General features: G+C 46.2%; 1 protein-coding gene across 1 annotated transcript; it reads right to left on the bottom strand.

The window, feature by feature from the left end:
- Window positions 1-4,048: 4,048 nt before the first annotated feature.
- abhd17c (abhydrolase domain containing 17C, depalmitoylase) lies at window positions 4,049-21,524 on the bottom strand. Its single transcript, XM_072381124.1, has 3 exons — window positions 20,698-21,524; window positions 9,015-9,194; window positions 4,049-6,109 (listed from the first exon to the last, which is right to left on the bottom strand). Exons 1-3 carry the CDS (start codon window positions 21,180-21,182, stop codon window positions 5,890-5,892), a joined length of 885 nt encoding a protein of 294 aa, XP_072237225.1. The 5' UTR covers window positions 21,183-21,524; the 3' UTR covers window positions 4,049-5,889.
- Between the last annotated feature and the right edge of the window lie 1,405 nt (window positions 21,525-22,929).

The following is a 22,929-nucleotide window of genomic DNA, read 5'->3' as shown; positions in this document are numbered from 1 at the left end:
AAGACGAGTTCAGACAGTCAGAACACTTTTGCTTGCTACATAGTATTATGAGAACCAAAAGACAGGAGGAGGCCCCCCCCCATCACAGAAACTCTTATTCATGCAGCTTTTCTCATAGTATAACTATGTAATTCTATAATGTTTCTAACAATTCCCTCCTGTTTATGCTATGAAGAAAAAGGGATTAAACACTGTAAAAACTCTGCATCTTGTACAATTAACATTACATTAACATTGAATCATTTTGAATCATTAACATTGAAAATGTCCCACTGTTCGCAGTTCATAGGAGCGAAAAACCCATTTGCTTTATTTACGGGAAAATTCTCCTATGGCCCCATTCTCCTCCTGGCGACCGACCGCTTAATCACTCGCTCAGTATCAAAGGGCGCACTCCGAACAGTTGATTCTAATGAATGGCGATGGACATACGTGTGATTAGCAAACACAAAATGAATACACAAACAAAAAATGAATTAAATGAAAATAAGAATAATGAATAATAAATGCAAATATGATTAAATTAATTCAATTAATAATATGAAATGGATATTAAATGGAAAAAAAATAATAAAATGAAAAATAATAATAAATGAAAATCAGGAAAAGTCAAACAATAATAATAATAATAATGCAATGCAGTTTATTCAGTCCACTCTGCGATCGTCTGCTTCTGGCCGAACATCAGTCCGGCTGGGTCTGGAACTGCTAAGCTATCTTGGAAGGAGAGGTTACTAGCACTTCACTTCCAGGAAGAGGTCTTTTCCACCTCTTATTCCCTAACTAATCCTCTTTTAGGACACTTCGGGATATAATTCAGCCATACAATGGTTGCAGGCTGTAGACTGTTAAACGTTACTTGGTGGAATGAACTCTTCAAATCAGCTTTTCATTCAGTTGGGGTGGAGCACTTAGCTTCGCCGTCCACCCTTTTGTACACATGTGGATAAAAATCTGTGATTGTTCCACCATCATCTTGGCATGATGGGCCCCCTCCAGAATTCCATAAACCTGGTCAGTTACCTGACTTTGAGTCCTGTAGTGGTTCTGCTGCTGATGCAGTTCATCAAACTGTGGACAAATGTTAGCAGGAAGAAGCAACATATCATCTTTACAATGCTCTACATTCAGGAATTGTCTTTTAATAGGTCCAATTCCCATGTTCATTGGTAAAGAAATCATTGAGAATTCACTCTGGGTCATTCAAAGTACTTTGAACTTTGAACTTTAAATGTTATCTGTATCATCGTCTCCATCATCCACGTGTCGCTCGTTGTCATCATCTCCCTCTATCTGTTGATACATTATGCGGGTACGGATGGTTTCAATCAGTCTTTGGGACAGTCCTCTCAAGCATGTGATACAACATCAAGCACAGGTGACTACTATGGCTCTTACAACAGACAGAGACCAACCCACTTCTCCATCATGTCAGTGAAGGGATCTTTGATTTTCTATCAGCTCTGCAGAGAGTGAGGCGAGTCCCTCTTTGTGATTCTGCCATCTGCGGAAGTATTGTTAGGAATAAAGGAACAGGATAAAGTTCCAAACATTTTAATTGTTCAGCAATGCCTTGTAGATGTCATTTATCAAATAAACATTTTTATTTATTGTTGCCCATCAGAAAAGAAAAGATTGAAAGTCTGAAGTTACTTGTTTTCTAGCTTTAAATTCATCTGGGACTCAGAACTCCAATGCTATCCAGGTTGTTGTCAAATGAACCTCCAGACACAGTTAAATGCTTGAGACGTTGCAGCTTCTCACCCAAGGCCTTAAAGTCCCCCACAGGGAACAGATGGAAAGGCATCAGTAGTTGGGCTATCGTGCAGCTGCCAGTTAGGCAGAAGGACGGACCTCAGTTTCATCTCCCCACACAGCCACCAGAGGTCTGCTCTCATGGAAGTTTGGTTCTGAAACCAAGATGCTGAGTAGTTACCTGAGTCCTGAGTGACAACAGATGGATTCTTGACAATAATCTGACAGGAGTGTACCCACCTTCTTACCTGTACCCCTGTGGATGAAACATATATAATTACCCTTATAAGCCAACGCTGAGGGCAGTTGTCTCTTTTCTTAACTGCTGGGAACAACAAAGAGAGAGTTTTACAGTGTGTTGGTACAAAAGATTCATTATGCAATTGTAATGCACATTGTAAACCATCTGGGTCAGAGTTATTGCTTAATTTCTAAATGTGATCTGGCTTTAGCACATTCAATACAATTAGATAGATTACTCTGACATGCTGTGTACATCATCCATTCCAGCCATTCATTCTGATCACTATAACCTGTTGTGGACTATTCGTTCTAACAAAATTCCAACTGATACACCGACGATTCTTCAGAAATCTTGTATTAACATACATTTCACATATGTACTTTTCAGAATACACATGGGCTTTTTGGTTGTCTTTACATAAAATAATTGAGCATAAGTCAATGTCAGCCACCCCATCTATTCCTGCAACAAAAAATAGGCTGACAAGTTGTCTGTTGGACCTGAGGGACCTCCTATCTCTGTGGTCAGTCTGGGTCTGTGTGATTCATTGTAGTGCATTATCTTTTAGTTTTTAATCTGTGCTTAATCCCATAGAATTAGGAATATGATGATAAGAATGATTAACTGTTAGCTGTTTCCTTTTAACCTACAAAATCCTGGTAATCTGAATGGATGCCACGGCTGCTGTCTGTCTGTCTTATTTTATCCACACCCTATGTTCTCGTTTTAGCCGTTGTTTTCTTCACTGAGGTTGAGACGAACCCCCTCCTGCTGAGAGAATTCCCCTTTGTAGTCAGACTCATGCCTCAGAGAACGGTGGTGGGTAACTAATCTTTCCCTACTTCTGCAGGTCGTGGCCTTACTAGTTTACAGTGTGATAAGTGAATCCAGGATATATTAGTTTAGCTGCTGTGGGTGCTGTAAACAGTACTTGATATGGACCTTCCCACCTTGGGCTGGACCAGTCTCTTTCTTTATCACTTTGATGAGGATCCAGTCTCCAGGTATTAGAGATTCCTCCACAGGGTCACCTGGAACAGACACTAGACAGAAGAGATCTCTGCTTGTTAACATTTTAACCATGTATCCTGCTGAGGTTTCTTCTCTGTCTTCATCATGTCTGGTGAACAGTTCTAACTGTGGTAGTAAAAATGGGTTCTGTGCTATACCACCACATGTAGAGCCTCACTCGTGCCTTGGATAGAGAAGTGTTAGTAAAATTCCTGATCTTATCATTTAGCTTTCATTACCACACATATTGCTTGGAGCTCATCTTTTGAATGCATGATGTTAAACCTCGACCTGAGTAACTGCAACAACCCAGATCTGACACAGCCCCCACAGACACAGCGTGATGGGGGCAGCACTGCATCTGTGCTCCATTTACCCTGATTACACTCATCAGACCGCATCACCATGACCATCCTTATGCTCCCTGGACAGCTGAAGCCTTTCGTTCTCGGTGTCTGTATTCCTCAGCCACCTCTTCCCCTAGCATGGAGACATTACTCCTGGTCCTCCTAAAATCCACAATGACCCATCTGTTGGTGTTAAGGTGAGGCGACTGCCACAAACTGATTGACCAGGCCCCTGATCTCAGCCTCTTGTCAGTCACTGACACACCCAACAACTGCTGAGTCATCCCAGTATCTCCGGAGTTTGCAGTGGAGTCTGAGGCGTACAGTGAAGAGAAACCGGGGGAGTCCAGTCCCCTGTGGTGTTCCTGAGTGGCTTGGTTCACGTCCGTGGGTTATGCAGAATGGTGTGGGGGCTTCTCCCTCTGACCATGCTCAAACCTTGCAATGAGCTTCATGCAATTCAGCTGGTAGTTTGTCTCTGTGATGGACTGTCCAGGGTGCACCCTGCCTCTCACCCAATGGCAGCTGGGATAGGCTCCAGCCCCCCCACGGCCGTGCATTGGATTAAGTGAGTGTTGAAAATGGCTGGATGGTTTTTGTCTGCTCTTCTCAATAAAAACCTTCAGTTTAGCAGGAGTGAGACTGCTAAAGCATACCAACACAGAGCAGACACACACTTCCATGCATCCTTTATTCCAATAAAAGTAGTAAAGCAGCCATTATGCTGCCTTGTTGCATGTATGATACATCAGTTTCACAGCATTTAAGGCATTTCTCATTCAGGTTTTACACTCTCACCAGTCTGATTCTATCAGCTTTATTTGCATATTGTAAATCCAGTGTTCAAGTCACTGCCCTGGATGTGGGCTAATATATATATAAGTGAGAGAGAGACAATGAAGTATACCATTACACATTATAGAACAACCTTTCAGACTGTCAACAGGTACTGAAAAACCTGGTAAAAATGTCAGTGTGGAAAGAACGATCAGGTTCACAACACAGTCCTTTAAGAACTGGAACTACACAGGACTGGGGCTTTATTTCAATGATCAAAAACACTTAACCAAACGTCTCAGCAATACACAGATCAAATGATCGTCACAGTCCTCCTGTTTTTAAGCGTTAAGCGACAGTTTTACTGACTTACCTCACTGATCACCTTCAATTTTACAGTTTCTCTTCATTTTCTCCATTTGAAGGACAAACAACATGATTGAGATAGAAATTATGCAAGCTGAAGTATGAGAGATGATCTGCATGTGCTGCTGATGTTCACAGCCCTCCCAGTTGTGGCTCTGTAGGATGTCTTTGGAGCCTGAAGCAGCAGAGGCGGGAAGGCTTCTGTCCTCCTGCAGGCACATGCAGATCAAACAGGAGGAACTTTGTACTTTGCTGTTTCAGTCCTCCTGACTTTACAGTAACGGACAGACATTTACCTCCGGTGAATAGCAGCAGTAATCAGTCCCCCTGAAGACCACACGAGCCCCTCTGTAGAGTGCAGGGGAGTCTGGTTCAAACATGTACAAAATAAGGCTTCAGGTTAGTGTCAGATGAAATGCACGATGACAGCAGGTTCCCCTCCGTCGCCAAGCAGAGCGGACTGTTGCCATCGCACCTCCAACACCCCTCCTCCACCGAGGTAAGAGTTTGGTTCCATGTAGACAGAGGTGTGTGCACGTGGTGCCAGTGTGCTCACATGCAGCATGTGAGCAGAATCCCATTCAGAATAAAAAGCACTGATCCCACTGCAGTGTCTGTTCAGCTGTGGTCAGGTGGTCCAGCGGTAGTTCAGCTGTGGTCAGGTGGTCTGGCGTTAGTTCAGCATCAGCACTGCACACACTCTGACCTCAGCCTGTTACAGTGTCAGCGGGGTAAGCGCAACTATTGGAAGTGTTGGCATTTTATCAAAACAAGCACAGAGTGAGAGCTGAAAATGGCCCTCTGCTAACCACAGCCTCGGAGCCCACCTGCCGCTCAGGCTCAGGCTCACACGCACACACACACACGCACACACACACACACGCAAAGAAAAAATGGAATGTCATCCAAAAGAAAAGCATGCATCCTGGAAGAGGGAACAGACGACAGAAATAGCGGCACATTACAGGCGCAGTGGTTCTACGGACCCTGAACTGGACTAAAAACAACAAAAAACTTCAAGTGCAATCTGATACTTCTTAACCGCACAGAAAACAATCCAGGAACCTGATGAAGGAGCGTGGGGCTGAGGACAGGGACGAGGAGAAGGAGGGACGCTCACATGGTTGGGGGTAGAGTCTGGGCAGCAAGTAGAAACAGTGCTTAGTGGTAAACTGGGGTGGCCTGTAGGAGCACCAGCCAGGTTCTGGTTCCAGCACTCCATGTTCAACACCTCAACAGTGGCAAAGCTTCTCCTCCTCAGAGACATTCCGCCCCCGACGTGGGACACGTGTGGGACTGGTTGACAGCAGCCACGCCTCTGAAAAGCAGGGAGATTATGAGGAAGAGGCTTCTTGAGCGTGTTGAGATGACCTGAGAGCTGAGCCCCCCTCAGGAGGTAGGGAGTTCAAAGGAGATGAACAGCTTGAGTCTCTCCAGGTACTGGGCGTATAGTTCAATGTCATTGTGACCAGCACCCTCCACCCAAAGAGGCTCCACAGCACGGGGGCAGCGCTCGTACATGGCCAGGCCGTGGGAGAAGTCGATCACCTCGTCCTCCGTACCATGGATAACCAGCACGGGGGACGCTACCTTGGACACCTTGTCGATGCTGTGGAGGAGACAGACAGAAAGATGTGAGAGGAATCTGCCCCCAGCTAAGGCTGGGCCGTGTACCGACCTTTCACCTGTAGCAGGAGTTCTGAAATGGGACAACACTGTGCACGCAGACCTAATCTCACACTGTAAAGCTGCCAGTGTGCAGCGCTCCTGGTGGAGCCGCCTCGCCCCCCCACACCGTTCTCTTTGTGCTGGTCAGCAACAAGCTGAGCTGCTCTAATAGAAAAAATCTCCTCAATATCACCAACTGAATGGCTCCATTTTTCAAAAAGGTACCCACTGATGTAAGGAAATGACTTCATTTCACTGTAGGTACAAAAGAGGGCGCTGTGCACCTAAACAATGAGAGTTTGGTCTCAAAAGACAAAGGCGCAACTACGCTGTTGCACAGCAGTAACATTAAGCAAGAGTGACTTTGACTGCATAAAAGCTGATTCAAAGCAAAGTTGATGAGTCATTTGGTTTATTGGACTGGTAAACCAAAGACTGTAGCTCAGGAGGAAGAGCAGTCGCCACCAATCAGAAGGTCGGTGGTTCCACTCTGGCTTCCCCGGCTGTATGTCGAAGAGTCCTTGGGCAAGACACTGAACCCCCCGTTGCCCCCCCAGTGTATCATTGGGGGTATGAATGTGTGTGAATGATTAGAAAAAGCGCGTAGTTAAGCATCTTAAGACGTGCTGTATGAGTGGGGTGAATGCAGCATGTCGTGAAGCGCTTTGAGTGGTCAGTTAGACTAGAAAAGCACAAGTCCATTTACCATAAAGCAAACCAAAGTTCTGACGAGTCCGGTTTTTTATTCTGCTAGCATAAAAGATGATGATAGCTCCTGCTAATGCGGAATGATTGTGATCGTAGAGGGAAAAAAACTATTTGTGGGTTTGCAACAAACTTAGCTAGGAGAGGCAGCTGATTTTCTGAGGTTTGGTGTGTTTTCAGTCGTAGCCGTGTCTACTTGTGTGAGTCTACTTATTTTTCAGTTACGGCTCGTAAACTGGAGGTGAAGCATCTGCAAGCCCCACAAACATGCTGCAACACGAGTGAGGTGGCTAATACAGGGCTGGTGAAGCGTATCTCCCATTATAACGCCATCTGGAGTCCCACAGGGCTTTTCACCTTTCTTTGTTCTGATGCGTCTGAATATTCTTGACAAATGTTCACTGAAACAAAACATCTTTTACGAAGTTGGTGAGTTTGGAAATTAAAATCAAGTAGGCGAAATAGGGGCTGCGTTCCTCTTGTCCTGTCCTCAGCTGTTCCTGCAACAACACAGATGTGACTGGATATTTCTTGGATGAGACTCTGGCCACATACACAAACGTTAGGCTGTCCATGTGACACAAAACGGCATGAAACAGGACCGCTCCTCTGGTTTTCCAACAGCTGCCGCAGCTCCAGCAACCACCGATGCTTTGAGCTGAAGGTCGCCTGTTGACATGGACGCAGGTTAAACTGGAACGTCGGTCACTGCCACTGCGGTCTCAGGCAGAAGCTACGGACACTCGGGAAGCTTTCGGGGAAGCTTGATCTTGCAGTCCAGACAAGCTTAAGCAAAGAAAATTAACTAATGCCTGACCAAACTGGACTTCATTCAAATGGTAACAGATTTCTTTTGAATTTGAGGCGGCAGCACAGGGACCATATGAAGAACACCACCCTGATACGGAGACAAATTTGAGTCCAGTGTTATGTGAGCGGACAGGTTTGCTGTTTTTGTAAAAACTACATTTCTGTTACACTTTACTGGTTTGCTCATCATCCTCCCTTCAGAACCTACACCACAGATAATGGTGCATTACTACTCCATTAGGCTCCACTCCTTCACACCTACATGGAGTGACAGCTCTGGAAGCATGCACATGCCTTCCTTCAGGTTTGCTGCTCTCTGTTCGCCACGAAGATCCCAGACTAAAAGTTTTCCTGGTCAACTAAGTAGTTGATGCACAAAAACATTTTGCAAACTCCTTGCGTTTTGATTTTCTACAAGCTGAAATAGAACAGGTTAACTCTGCTGTTCACAGGCTCATGCTACAGGTGCTGTGGTGGTTAGCTCCGCCCCCTTACAGCAGGAAGGCTCCAGTGTCTCATCTCAGCCGCTTATTTCTGTTTGCAAGTTTTCCGCGTGCACCTATGGGTTCACACCCGAGTATTTAACTAGCCTGACTAGATGGCTGAAAATACATAAAAGGGGGGGGGGGGGGCTGATACAAAGACGACTACGATGGTAATCAACCCTGAAACATCCCATAGTTCTGCTGCTATAGGCCCAGCCTGCTGGGGGAGCTCCCATGATGCACCTCTCCTCCCTCCGTGTCCAGATGACATCATTGCTGTCATTAACTTGTGTTTCTCTCTCTCAGCAGGTGTCTCTGGCCCGGTGTTGAAGTGTTTTCCCCCTCTTTTCTGTCCTCTTGAGGCGGATGGCCACCCTTCCTGGTTCTGCCAAGGAAGGGTTTAACAGGTTTCTTCCTATCAAACGCGAGTCGTTTCTCTCCACAGTCGCCTCAGGGACGCTCAGGATGGGGAATTGGATCAAAGAGAAGTTTGGGTGCAATCTGTTATTTATTTTTTTTTTTTTTAATTGACTATATGAATGAATTGGATTATTTTTAAATGAATTAATTGGATTTGACTGAATATGATTACAATGAATTGAATTCCAATTACCTTGAATTGAACTACATCATTTAAGTGCCTTGAGATGACATTTGTTGTAAAAATATAAATGCTATATAAATAAAACTGAATTGAATCCATAAAATAAATAAACAAATAAAAAAAATAAACAACATAAACCACCAGTCTTTTCTGTAACCTCGCCATGAATGAGGACTTGTGTAACCATGACAACTGTGCTCAGCACCATGGTTCTGTGACGCTGCTGTGTGTTAGTGGCTCACCTGGGGAAGGCATCAAAGCAGTAGGTCTTGCGTGTGTCAGGGAAGGCCACCCGCAGCCCTGACATCAGAGGCGAGTGCAGGATGACAGCAGCGCACTCATAGCGAGCAGCCAGGTCAATGGTGGGCACGGTGCCGATGCTCTGACCATACAGGATGATACTCTCAGGCGTTACACCATACCTTTACAAGGAAACAGATGGGACACAATCCATCAATGTCCACTTCACATTGTGAAGGCTTGGTGACACTTTTCATCTGCTAACAAAAGACTGAAAGAGCTGTTGTGGGGTGGGATTAACCTCAAATTCATTCATCGGCTACCAAACAGAAATACTGAGCCTTTAACTTATTATTTACTTCATTTCTGTAAGAAAAGCTAAAGCTTTGAGAGCATGCAACATGTGGTGCAGTGAGGTGGTGGCAGTTAAGAAAGCTATGCAGCACTGTGGCATTTCTGCAGTAACAGCTGAAGGACAGGGGCTGAAGCCATGTGAAGGAAAGCTTCGGGTTAACGTGTTTCAGGTTAACGTGTGAAGGAAAGCTTCGGGTTAACGTGTGAAGGAAAGCTTCGGGTTAACGTGTTTCAGGTTAACGTGTGAAGGAAAGCTTCGGGTTAACGTGTGAAGGAAAGCTTCGGGTTAACGTGTGAAGGGGAAAGCTTCGGGTTAACGTGTGAAGGAAAGCTTGGGGTTAACGTGTGAAGGAAAGCTTCGGCTTAACGTGTGAAGGAAAGCTTCGGCTTAACGTGTGAAGGAAAGCTTCGGGTTAACGTGTGAAGGAAAGCTTCGGGTTAACGTGTGAAGGAAAGCTTCGGGTTAACGTGTGAAGGAAAGCTTCGGGTTAACGTGTGAAGGAAAGCTTCGGCTTAACGTGTGAAGGAAAGCTTCGGGTTAACGTGTGAAGGAAAGCTTCGGGTTAACGTGTGAAGGAAAGCTTCGGCTTAACGTGTGAAGGAAAGCTTCGGGTTAACGTGTGAAGATAAGCTTCGGGTTAACGTGTGAAGGAAAGCTTCGGGTTAACGTGTGAAGGAAAGCTTCGGGTTAACGTGTGAAGGAAAGCGTCGGGTTAACGTGTGAAGGAAAGCTTCGGGTTAACGTGTGAAGGAAAGCTTCGGGTTAACGTGTGAAGGAAAGCTTGGGGTTAACGTGTGAAGGAAAGCTTGGGGTTAACGTGTGAAGGAAAGCTTGGGGTTAACGTGTGAAGGAAAGCTTCGGGTTAACGTGTGAAGGAAAGCTTCGGGTTAACGTGTGAAGGAAAGCTTCGGGTTAACGTGTGAAGGAAAGCTTCGGGTTAACGTGTGAAGGAAAGCTTCGGGTTAACGTGTGAAGGAAAGCTTCGGGTTAACGTGTGAAGGAAAGCTTCGGGTTAACGTGTGAAGGAAAGCTTCGGGCTAACGTGTGAAGGAAAGCTTCGGGCTAACGTGTGAAGGAAAGCTTCGGGCTAACGTGTGAAGGAAAGCTTCGGGTTAACGTGTGAAGATAAGCTTCGGGTTAACGTGTGAAGGAAAGCTTCGGGTTAACGTGTGAAGGAAAGCTTCGGGTTAACGTGTGAAGGAAAGCTTCGGGTTAACGTGTGAAGGAAAGCTTGGGGTTAACGTGTGAAGGAAAGCTTCGGGCTAACGTGTGAAGGAAAGCTTGGGGTTAACGTGTGAAGGAAAGCTTCGGGTTAACGTGTGAAGGAAAGCTTCGGGTTAACGTGTGAAGGAAAGCTTGGGGTTAACGTGTGAAGGAAAGCTTGGGGTTAACGTGTGAAGGAAAGCTTGGGGTTAACGTGTGAAGGAAAGCTTCGGGTTAACGTGTGAAGGAAAGCTTCGGGTTAACGTGTGAAGGAAAGCTTCGGGCTAACGTGTGAAGGAAAGCTTGGGGTTAACGTGTGAAGGAAAGCTTCGGGCTAACGTGTGAAGGAACGCTTCGGGTTAACGTGTGAAGGAAAGCTTGGGGTTAACGTGTGAAGGAAAGCTTCGGGTTAACGTGTGAAGGAAAGCTTCGGGTTAACGTGTGAAGGAAAGCTTCGGGTTAACGTGTGAAGGAAAGCTTCGGGTTAACGTGTGAAGGAAAGCTTCGGGTTAACGTGTGAAGATAAGCTTCGGGTTAACGTGTGAAGGAAAGCTTCGGGTTAACGTGTGAAGGAAAGCGTCGGGTTAACGTGTGAAGGAAAGCGTCGGGTTAACGTGTGAAGGAAAGCGTCGGGTTAACGTGTGAAGGAAAGCGTCGGGTTAACGTGTGAAGGAAAGCGTCGGGTTAACGTGTGAAGGAAAGCGTCGGGTTAACGTGTGAAGGAAAGCTTGGGGTTAACGTGTGAAGGAAAGCTTCGGGTTAACGTGTGAAGGAAAGCTTCGGGTTAACGTGTGAAGGAAAGCTTCGGGTTAACGTGTGAAGGAAAGCTTCGGGCTAACGTGTGAAGGAAAGCTTCGGGCTAACGTGTGAAGGAAAGCTTCGGGTTAACGTGTGAAGGAAAGCTTCGGGTTAACGTGTGAAGATAAGCTTCGGGTTAACGTGTGAAGGAAAGCTTCGGGTTAACGTGTGAAGGAAAGCTTCGGGTTAACGTGTGAAGGAAAGCTTCGGGTTAACGTGTGAAGGAAAGCTTGGGGTTAACGTGTGAAGGAAAGCTTCGGGCTAACGTGTGAAGGAAAGCTTCGGGTTAACGTGTGAAGGAAAGCTTCGGGTTAACGTGTGAAGGAAAGCTTGGGGTTAACGTGTGAAGGAAAGCTTCGGGTTAACGTGTGAAGGAAAGCTTGGGGTTAACGTGTGAAGGAAAGCGTCGGGTTAACGTGTGAAGGAAAGCTTGGGGTTAACGTGTGAAGGAAAGCTTCGGGTTAACGTGTGAAGGAAAGCTTCGGGTTAACGTGTGAAGGAAAGCTTCGGGTTAACGTGTGAAGGAAAGCTTCGGGCTAACGTGTGAAGGAAAGCTTCGGGCTAACGTGTGAAGGAAAGCTTCGGGTTAACGTGTGAAGGAAAGCTTCGGGTTAACGTGTGAAGATAAGCTTCGGGTTAACGTGTGAAGGAAAGCTTCGGGTTAACGTGTGAAGGAAAGCTTCGGGTTAACGTGTGAAGGAAAGCTTCGGGTTAACGTGTGAAGGAAAGCTTCGGGTTAACGTGTGAAGGAAAGCTTCGGGTTAACGTGTGAAGGAAAGCTTCGGGTTAACGTGTGAAGGAAAGCTTGGGGTTAACGTGTGAAGGAAAGCTTCGGGTTAACGTGTGAAGGAAAGCTTCGGGTTAACGTGTGAAGGAAAGCTTCGGGTTAACGTGTGAAGGAAAGCTTCGGGTTAACGTGTGAAGGAAAGCTTCGGGTTAACGTGTGAAGGAAAGCTTCGGGTTAACGTGTGAAGGAAAGCTTGGGGTTAACGTGTGAAGGAAAGCTTGGGGTTAACGTGTGAAGGAAAGCTTCGGGTTAACGTGTGAAGGAAAGCTTCGGGTTAACGTGTGAAGGAAAGCTTCGGGTTAACGTGTGAAGATAAGCTTCGGGTTAACGTGTGAAGGAAAGCTTCGGGTTAACGTGTGAAGGAAAGCTTCGGGTTAACGTGTGAAGGAAAGCGTCGGGTTAACGTGTGAAGGAAAGCGTCGGGTTAACGTGTGAAGGAAAGCGTCGGGTTAACGTGTGAAGGAAAGCTTGGGGTTAACGTGTGAAGGAAAGCTTGGGGTTAACGTGTGAAGGAAAGCTTGGGGTTAACGTGTGAAGGAAAGCTTCGGGTTAACGTGTGAAGGAAAGCTTGGGGTTAACGTGTGAAGGAAAGCTTCGGGTTAACGTGTGAAGGAAAGCGTCGGGTTAACGTGTGAAGGAAAGCGTCGGGTTAACGTGTGAAGGAAAGCTTCGGGTTAACGTGTGAAGGAAAGCTTGGGGTTAACGTGTGAAGGAAAGCTTGGGGTTAACGTGTGAAGGAAAGCTTCGGGTTAACGTGTGAAGGAAAGCTTCGGGTTAACGTGTGAAGGAAAGCTTCGGGTTAACGTGTGAAGGAAAGCTTCGGGTTAACGTGTGAAGGAAAGCTTCGGGTTAACGTGTGAAGGAAAGCTTCGGGTTAACGTGTGAAGGAAAGCTTGGGGTTAACGTGTGAAGGAAAGCTTCGGGCTAACGTGTGAAGGAAAGCTTCGGGCTAACGTGTGAAGGAAAGCTTGGGGTTAACGTGTGAAGGAAAGCTTCGGGTTAACGTGTGAAGGAAAGCTTCGGGTTAACGTGTGAAGGAAAGCTTCGGGTTAACGTGTGAAGGAAAGCTTGGGGTTAACGTGTGAAGGAAAGCTTCGGGTTAACGTGTGAAGGAAAGCTTCGGGTTAACGTGTGAAGGAAAGCTTCGGGTTAACGTGTGAAGGAAAGCTTGGGGTTAACGTGTGAAGGAAAGCTTCGGGTTAACGTGTGAAGGAAAGCTTCGGGTTAACGTGTGAAGGAAAGCTTCGGGTTAACGTGTGAAGGAAAGCGTCGGGTTAACGTGTGAAGGAAAGCGTCGGGTTAACGTGTGAAGGAAAGCTTGGGGTTAACGTGTGAAGGAAAGCTTGGGGTTAACGTGTGAAGGAAAGCTTCGGGTTAACGTGTGAAGGAAAGCTTCGGGTTAACGTGTGAAGGAAAGCTTCGGGTTAACGTGTGAAGGAAAGCTTCGGGTTAACGTGTGAAGGAAAGCTTCGGGTTAACGTGTGAAGGAAAGCTTCGGGTTAACGTGTGAAGGAAAGCTTCGGGTTAACGTGTGAAGGAAAGCTTCGGGTTAACGTGTGAAGGAAAGCGTCGGGTTAACGTGTGAAGGAAAGCTTGGGGTTAACGTGTGAAGGAAAGCTTGGGGTTAACGTGTGAAGGAAAGCTTCGGGTTAACGTGTGAAGGAAAGCTTGGGGTTAACGTGTGAAGGAAAGCTTCGGGTTAACGTGTGAAGGAAAGCTTGGGGTTAACGTGTGAAGGAAAGCTTGGGGTTAACGTGTGAAGGAAAGCTTCGGGTTAACGTGTGAAGGAAAGCTTCGGGTTAACGTGTGAAGGAAAGCTTCGGGTTAACGTGTGAAGGAAAGCTTCGGGTTAACGTGTGAAGGAAAGCTTCGGGTTAACGTGTGAAGGAAAGCTTGGGGTTAACGTGTGAAGGAAAGCTTCGGGCTAACGTGTGAAGGAAAGCTTCGGGTTAACGTGTGAAGGAAAGCTTCGGGTTAACGTGTGAAGGAAAGCTTCGGGTTAACGTGTGAAGGAAAGCTTGGGGTTAACGTGTGAAGGAAAGCTTCGGGTTAACGTGTGAAGGAAAGCTTGGGGTTAACGTGTGAAGGAAAGCTTGGGGTTAACGTGTGAAGGAAAGCTTGGGGTTAACGTGTGAAGGAAAGCTTGGGGTTAACGTGTGAAGGAAAGCTTGGGGTTAACGTGTGAAGGAAAGCTTCGGCTTAACGTGTGAAGGAAAGCTTCGGCTTAACGTGTGAAGGAAAGCTTCGGCTTAACGTGTGAAGGAAAGCTTCGGGTTAACGTGTGAAGGAAAGCTTCGGGTTAACGTGTGAAGGAAAGCTTCGGGTTAACGTGTGAAGGAAAGCTTCGGGTTAACGTGTGAAGGAAAGCTTCGGGTTAACGTGTGAAGGAAAGCTTCGGGTTAACGTGTGAAGGAAAGCTTCGGGTTAACGTGTGAAGGAAAGCTTCGGCTTAACGTGTGAAGGAAAGCTTCGGGTTAACGTGTGAAGGAAAGCTTCGGGTTAACGTGTGAAGGAAAGCTTCGGGTTAACGTGTGAAGGAAAGCTTCGGCTTAACGTGTGAAGGAAAGCTTCGGGTTAACGTGTGAAGATAAGCTTCGGGTTAACGTGTGAAGGAAAGCTTCGGGTTAACGTGTGAAGGAAAGCTTCGGGTTAACGTGTGAAGGAAAGCTTCGGGTTAACGTGTGAAGGAAAGCTTCGGGTTAACGTGTGAAGGAAAGCTTGGGGTTAACGTGTGAAGGAAAGCTTGGGGTTAACGTGTGAAGGAAAGCTTCGGGTTAACGTGTGAAGGAAAGCTTCGGGTTAACGTGTGAAGGAAAGCTTCGGGTTAACGTGTGAAGGAAAGCTTCGGGTTAACGTGTGAAGGAAAGCTTGGGGTTAACGTGTGAAGGAAAGCTTCGGGTTAACGTGTGAAGGAAAGCTTCGGGCTAACGTGTGAAGGAAAGCTTCGGGCTAACGTGTGAAGGAAAGCTTCGGGTTAACGTGTGAAGATAAGCTTCGGGTTAACGTGTGAAGGAAAGCTTCGGGTTAACGTGTGAAGATAAGCTTCGGGTTAACGTGTGAAGGAAAGCTTCGGGTTAACGTGTGAAGATAAGCTTCGGGTTAACGTGTGAAGATAAGCTTCGGGTTAACGTGTGAAGGAAAGCTTCGGGTTAACGTGTGAAGGAAAGCTTCGGGTTAACGTGTGAAGGAAAGCTTCGGGTTAACGTGTGAAGGAAAGCTTCGGGTTAACGTGTGAAGGAAAGCTTCGGGTTAACGTGTGAAGGAAAGCTTCGGGTTAACGTGTGAAGGAAAGCTTCGGGTTAACGTGTGAAGGAAAGCTTCGGGTTAACGTGTGAAGGAAAGCTTCGGGTTAACGTGTGAAGGAAAGCTTCGGGTTAACGTGTGAAGGAAAGCTTGGGGTTAACGTGTGAAGGAAAGCTTCGGGTTAACGTGTGAAGGAAAGCTTGGGGTTAACGTGTGAAGGAAAGCTTCGGGTTAACGTGTGAAGGAAAGCTTCGGGTTAACGTGTGAAGGAAAGCTTCGGGTTAACGTGTGAAGGAAAGCTTCGGGTTAACGTGTGAAGGAAAGCTTCGGGTTAACGTGTGAAGGAAAGCTTGGGGTTAACGTGTGAAGGAAAGCTTCGGGTTAACGTGTGAAGGAAAGCTTCGGGTTAACGTGTGAAGGAAAGCTTGGGGTTAACGTGTGAAGGAAAGCTTCGGGTTAACGTGTGAAGGAAAGCTTCGGGTTAACGTGTGAAGGGGAAAGCTTCGGGTTAACGTGTGAAGGAAAGCTTCGGGTTAACGTGTGAAGGAAAGCTTCGGCTTAACGTGTGAAGGAAAGCTTCGGGTTAACGTGTGAAGGAAAGCTTGGGGTTAACGTGTGAAGGAAAGCTTCGGGTTAACGTGTGAAGGAAAGCTTCGGGTTAACGTGTGAAGGAAAGCTTCGGGTTAACGTGTGAAGGAAAGCTTCGGGTTAACGTGTGAAGGAAAGCTTCGGGTTAACGTGTGAAGGAAAGCTTCGGGTTAACGTGTGAAGGAAAGCTTCGGGTTAACGTGTGAAGGAAAGCTTCGGGTTAACGTGTGAAGGGGAAAGCTTCGGGTTAACGTGTGAAGGAAAGCTTCGGGTTAACGTGTGAAGGAAAGCTTCGGGTTAACGTGTGAAGGAAAGCTTCGGGTTAACGTGTGAAGGAAAGCTTCGGGTTAACGTGTGAAGGAAAGCTTCAGTCCATGGTTGCATAATGTTCCAATAAAGTTCCAACAGTTCCCATCCTCAGAGGGTGTGGTTTCAGGGTACAAGTCATCCAGCTCTGCCTGATCACTTTACAAGCTGAACCCTGCGTTTCCAAACAGTGCTTCAAACCCGTCGGAGCCACAGTCAGTGATGGCATGCTGAGCAGCTCACAGTGTGGGGAGGACAGGGCTGAGAAAGCAGACGTGTTGATGCAGTACACAGAACAGACAGCCTTGGATGAGTGCTGCTGGCCTGTATGTGTCCCACTGCAGCAGTGGCTGCCAGCTGACTCATAAAGCCGTGGACTCAGCGTCTGACAACACGCCGAAGATCATCAGGTTTCTACAGTTGTATTCACAACCATCTCTGTTGTTCTGATCACATGAGGGTTCTCAGTTCTCATAATCCTTGAAACACCGCTAGAAAATAGGTTTTCAAATAAACAGATCATTAATTCATCTATTTTACTGAACCCTTGTTCAGTAATGACACACAGTGTCAACTTAAAATCAATTTGCAGATGGCAGAGAAGTTGTTGTTCATTTTATTCAGTTCACTTCAGTTTGGTTTCAGTCAGTTTCCAGTGTCTCTTTCCTTGTTTCAGTTTAGTTTGTGCTTATCGGGAAATGGTCACATGATATTGTGTGAAATTGTTAAAAAGGACACCTTTAAAGATGTGGCTGATGTGAAGATTAAAGAATGGTGCTGAACTGCATCAACCGCAGCTGCCTGATTCATGAACAGAAGTCTCACATTTATAGAGGTGCGCTGCAGTTTTATTGAACAGGAGGCTAGCTGAGGCACCTGGCTCAGTGTTCTGACCAATCTTAGCTGAAGTCTGTCATTTTCTTGCACGTTCAGCACAGAGTTGATGTGCACATGTGGTGCTCAGACATGCAGACAGTCTGTGTGCATTCATCCCACAGCTGGGTGCTCACAATGACTAATACTATGTGTCCAGTGGGAACAACAGCTCATTCTGCACCTAATAACAGTGATGTTGCAGCTTATGGTCTCCCTCCCTGCAGGAGCAGGGCACAGTTGCTTCTGTTCTGAGCTGCTGAAGCAACAACGGGGTCTCAGAGAGAGGCTGTTATCCAGCAAGTAGCACGTGTCCAAACTAATCACGTCCTTCAGTCCGAGTGCAGGTGTGCATGTGGCTGCAAAGTTACACGAACCCTCACCCAGCCCTGCAGCAGGTGTTCACAGCATCAGACTGTCACCCGTCATCAACTTCTGTCCTCTGACAGCGTCACAACCCACCAACAGGAACATGTGAGTAACATGCATGTGTTACTGGGACCCTGAAACCTCTTCAACAGGCCCACATTACATGTCTCATCTCTACTGTCCGAGTCTGGAAGTGTGCACAACGAGTAACAGCACAGCTGCTTTATTCTTCACAAATCATTTCCTGGTTCAATGCACAACAAATGAGAGACTGAGTCCACAGCACTACGGTCACATGGCCCTGGAGCCCTTTAAAAGGAAAACAGCTGCTTCACCTGTTTGATCACTGATAATTATGGCCTTAGTTTCAGCACATTCAAAGTTCAAAGTTCAAAGAGCGGCTTCTTGTTAACTGAAAGGAAGCGGCAGCAGTGAAAAGGCTTGTCCCAACACTACATCCAAAAAAAGAACTCGGTTTGTCTGTGGACACGGTACACCGAGGACAATCTGTTTATCACGCTTAAACTGGAAGTTTCAGAGCCTGTAAGATGTTTCTGTCAATAACTGAAGTGTTCCTTCAGTGCTGAAACCACTGCAGAGCCGTCCAGTGCTGGACTCAGACCCTGCACTCTGGAGCTTAGAACCCGACGAAGGTTAGCAAGTAAAACACCACCGGTTCCATACCAGCTCACTCGCCAGAACATCCCGTACATATTTATGGCTCCACACATTTTAGCCGGAGCGTAATAATCTAATTGTGATTTTTGAACAAATATTGCGATTTAAGAGATTATTTTTCAAGTTCCTCGTCTTTTGTATTTTTCTACAAATATAGGGATTATATCTTTCTGTTCTCAGCTGTTTGCAGCTCTGTACTCACTCTTTGCTTCTTTTACACAGCTCTGGTATAGCAGCCTGGTTAAAAAACGTGGGTGAAATGTCTTCATTAAGGCTGGTAACCCAGGCTTGGTCACCGTGGTGATGGGCATCATGTCCCTTGCCAAAAGCTCCGTTATTGCTGGAGTCATTTCTGCGTGCCGCTCTGATGAAGCTTCATGTGGAGTCACGCTTTCCCAGATGTCGGTTAAGGAGCCCTGTCGGGTGCTGTGCCGGTGGTGTGAGTCGCTGCTAATCTCCATTTGAGCCGTGCAGTTCTCTGGTGTTTTTTTAAATGTTGAAACAAGTTTCTTGCGTTGCCTCACAAGGTAAAAAACACATAATTTACCTCAATACCTGACGCCGTGCAGCATCCTCTCTTTTAGGTCCAACATACTTCCACCCAACTGAAGTGGTACTCTTAAGCGTAGTTAATGCTTCGCCGTAATACACGTGGACCGATACGTCGTAGCCTAACGTGCACCTCCAACAAACGTTTAACTACACGTCGCGTCGATGATTGATCCGCTCACAGCAGAATTTGCCTTTTCCGGTCTTAATGGCTGAACACGGCGAAGAAGCTGGTCAAATCGGCCCGTCGACATTCCAAAGCATCAAAGTGCATTTGTTCATCCAGGTCCTCAGAGGGTGAACCGTGCTGTTCAGCCTCGAGCTGAGACCGGAAGAAAGAGCAAGGATTGGGCTAGAACCCCTGAAACCACACAGCCCCCCCCAGAGGCACGTGAACTGCAGAGCAACGCGTTCCCGTGACGCAGAGCTTTGAATGCTCAATGATGGCGTCTCGTGGTCAGCGGCGGGACGCAGAAGCAGAAGCTGTCATGGTTGGCCTGAGGCCATCCTCGTCCAATCAGTTTTGCGGGTTTTTTGGCCCTTTGCGTGTTGAAAGTCACATGACTTATGTGATTACACAATCTAATTTTTTCACATTGCGATTTGATTGCAAATGCAATGAATGGTCCAGCCCCCCCCGAGAGTAAGGACTCTCCCCCTCTGCTCCACAGATACACTTCACCATCTCCTCATCACAACCGTGGGCCTGCCATCTTGAGACTAAAAGCTGAGTTTGCTTTTGGAACAGTGGGCTGCAGTTTCTTTAGGAGCAGCTCTCTCATAGCTCCGATGCTGCGCTGTCTTGACGAAAAGATGCTTAACTCTTGATGAGTTTTTCTGGTTCATTTAGAGCAGCCTCTCTCTGAAACGTTGCACCTGCTCCACTTTCCCCTTCACTCACTCATATGTAGAAGGCAGATTAAGGAGCTGGACAGACCCCAGATGACAAAAAGTACCGTTGGTCTGGAAGAACTGCCAGCAATCAGTGCTGTTACATGAGCGCCATCGGATCGGATTCATGGCTAAATTACAATAAGACTGACTTATTCAGCTCATGTAGACGCCTTAATCTGACAAGAAATCCAATTGGATCGGGTTACTCGTGATCGGATTAAGACCCTGGGATAAATTGATCCAAACGTGCACTGAACGTGCACGTAGACGACAGTGGATCGGATCGAGCTTTCTGCACATGCTCCAGATTTGTTCCTGGGATCGTCACCCGGAAGTGGAAGGAGACGATATTCCTGTTGTTGTCGTCAGAAAGAAAGAAACAAGGCGATGGAGAATGCTCCGTTGTGCATCGTCTGTTCCATAACCAGCTCATCACAGATGGAGAGGGACGCAGCTTCATCTCGCTCTGCGTTCTCCATCTTTCTGAATGCCTGAGTTTGTTGTTGTTGGCGGTGAAGACGTCAACAGGAAGTGGCTCTATTAGCGATGGCTTAAATGGGGACAGCGCCACCTATCTACTGTGGTATTGCATGCTTTGTGCCAGTGATTCCATTCATTCACCGCCATATATCCAAGGATAATTACCCTCAGATAAGGAGCAGAACCCAACTGTAGCTGTAATCCAGTTCATCTTATAATGTGGACCCTCTGAGACAAGTGCACAAGACCCCCCCCCCACAGGGGGCACAGCTCACAGGAGCTGAAGGGGGTGCAGTGGAGTCGGTTCACTTTAAAAATGTCTGCTGAACTATTCCCGTTTGGGTGTTTCTGTATGAATGTCTGTGTAGAATAATTCAATCCCACAACAACATAAATTAAATCAAATGAAAACATACTTCTGATGTGGAATTCCAGTCATTGCATTCTGATGACATGTTAGCAGGAGGAAAGGACTGTTTCAGGCACAGAAAACCAGACGCTACATGGAATAAAGCCTATAGCTACCATATGCAGCCCATAATAATCTCATGGATATACTCACTTGTTCCTCAGGACCTGCCAGGCCGCCTCGATGTCCGCATACAGGTTCTTCTCAGACGGCTTCCCGGTACTGACTCCGTACCCTGAGTAATCGTATGAGAACACGTTGCAGTTTATCCTGGAGCCGAGGCCGATGTAAAAGCTGCACATCTGACCCAGGTCCACGGCGTTACCGTGGGAGAAGAGCAGCGTGTAGCGACTGCTGGGAGCGCAGCGCACGAACATGCACCCGATCCGGTTACCTCGGCTGCTCCGGGTGCTCAAAACCTCCACTGCATCGAGCTCTCGCTGAGAATACTGCCAGTCCGCCCGTTCCGTTAAATGCAAGCTGCTGACTCCGTTAGCATCGGTGAGCACGGAGTACGTGGGCTCCGGGGGGAGGAAAGCTAGCTTTGCCGCGATGCGACTGGGACAGGGCGGGCAGCAGAACAGCCAGCACAGCTCGCCGAAAGAAAACCCGTTCATCCTGGGGCCTTGTTCTGGCATTTAGAGGCGGGGTTCCCCGTTTCACACTTTTCTACAGAAATAAAAGAAGTACCTGAAATCCAATTAACCCCCCAGCCAGAAATACAGGAGGAAGCGGTGCTGGACGATAAGTTGGTCGCTGAGCTAACACGAAGCTAACAGATCAGCTCTGACTTCACGGAAGTTGCAAGATTTAAAAAGGCCTCATTTAAGTTCACATTGTCTTTCAGCACAAAGCTGACCTCGATGGAACAATTGCAACATTACAACACATTATTTCATCAATGTAGAGTTCTGTTGCTAACGTGATGTAGCAAAGAAAGCAGCCATTTCTTTGGAACGCTGACAAGCCGGTGCGCTGCTACGACCGGATATCCTGTTTGGCACCGATTGTTACAATGACAAAGGTTACCTCTTCAGTAGATTAACAGATAGGCAGCTAGATAACCAAAGCACCCTGCTAAGGATTTCCCTTTAGCTCCATAAACCACATACCATCTGTCCTCTGGAGTTCTGAATAAAATTATCAACAGAATACATCAATCAGTTCATCTTCAAACTGACAAAAAACTGCTTTACCATTAAAGTTAAAGCAGTTTTGGTCCCCCTCTTTAAATATTGTTTGTAAGAATATTAGAAGAATTACAGTTCTTGATTGTAAAAGGGATAATATATATTAAGTGCAAGAACAACAGCGTACATAAATGCAATAATTCCAAACCCTCAACACTGCTCCAAAACAGTGGCTCACACCACATATTATTTGGGGTCAGAATATTTTCTGTCAAGGTGATAGTGAAAGTGTTGTAGCAGTCTCAGACACCGTGGTGACACAGAGATATTGGGTTTTGGGCATGTACACACAGAATGTTATCAGGAAGTATCAGAGGATCTCACAAGCTGCTGTCGTCAGGAATCGTTTGTTTGCTGCCATGCAATATGTTTCTATGTTGTTCCCGTTCATTAAATCCCCATTAGAGGCTGCAGAGGTGAGGCAGAGTATTCTTTTCTACACAACCAGGCATTTACTGTATCGACAGCAAAATGAGGGGGGTGGCTTGTCTTAGTGTGGACAAAGAAAGAGCAACACAGAAAAATGGGGTTCTTCAAGGTCAGATCAGGTTTTAACAAGGTTGAAATGTAAAGGACACACACCACAGCCAAATTAAACTTTTGTTGATGGCTCAAGAAGAAAGTGGAGAATATTTTATAAAAAAACATGAACATTGATGAACACATTGTCTTAAGAACATAATTGAAATGAAAAGAATAATGTAAAAAATGTGTGTGTTAGGGTATGTGTGTAAGAAAGAAAGAGCGATGCATCTCTAAACTACATTACTTGTACTGATATTTTGCTGGTAACTTTTAAAAGCAGCAAAGGAATCTTTAACCCTCTCATTAAAATCAGGCAAGTTCTTTAGCACGTCCCCCTCCATGGAAAGCATGACCTGTCAATTAATTTCAGTTCAATTCAATTTACATTCAGTTTTATTTATAAAGCACCAAATCAAAACAGATGTAATCTCGAGGCACTTTAAAGATACAGTCCAGTTCAAACTAATTAGAATCCAATTCATTGTAATCCAAATAAATCCAATTCACTAAATTTCCAATTTCCAATTCAGAGCCAATTAAAACCAAAGTTGCCTCACTAAGGAAGCCAACAGATTGCACCGAAACTTCAGTTCAATCCAATCTCCCATCCTGAGCATGCATGAGGCAACTGTAGAAAGAAAAAAGCTACTTTTAACAGAAAGAAGAAACC

The sequence above is a fragment of the Leuresthes tenuis genome, unplaced genomic scaffold (genome assembly GCF_036924035.1).
Source record: "Leuresthes tenuis unplaced genomic scaffold, fLeuTen1.0.hap1 SCAF_2, whole genome shotgun sequence".
Classification (NCBI taxonomy): Eukaryota; Metazoa; Chordata; class Actinopteri; order Atheriniformes; family Atherinopsidae; genus Leuresthes; species Leuresthes tenuis.
This window is presented reverse-complemented; position numbering and strand designations above follow the sequence as displayed.

Excerpts from the sequence above, each read along its gene's own strand:
- abhd17c (XM_072381124.1), bottom strand. The coding sequence starts at position 21,182 with ATGCCAGAACAAGGCCCCAGGATGAACGGGTTTTCTTTCGGCGAGCTG. Across the intron at positions 9,195-20,697 it reads TGGCAGGTCCTGAGGAACAA|GTATGGTGTAACGCCTGAGA; the intron begins GTGAGTATATCC and ends TTCCTTGTAAAG. Across the intron at positions 6,110-9,014 it reads TGCTTTGATGCCTTCCCCAG|CATCGACAAGGTGTCCAAGG; the intron begins GTGAGCCACTAA and ends TCTCCTCCACAG.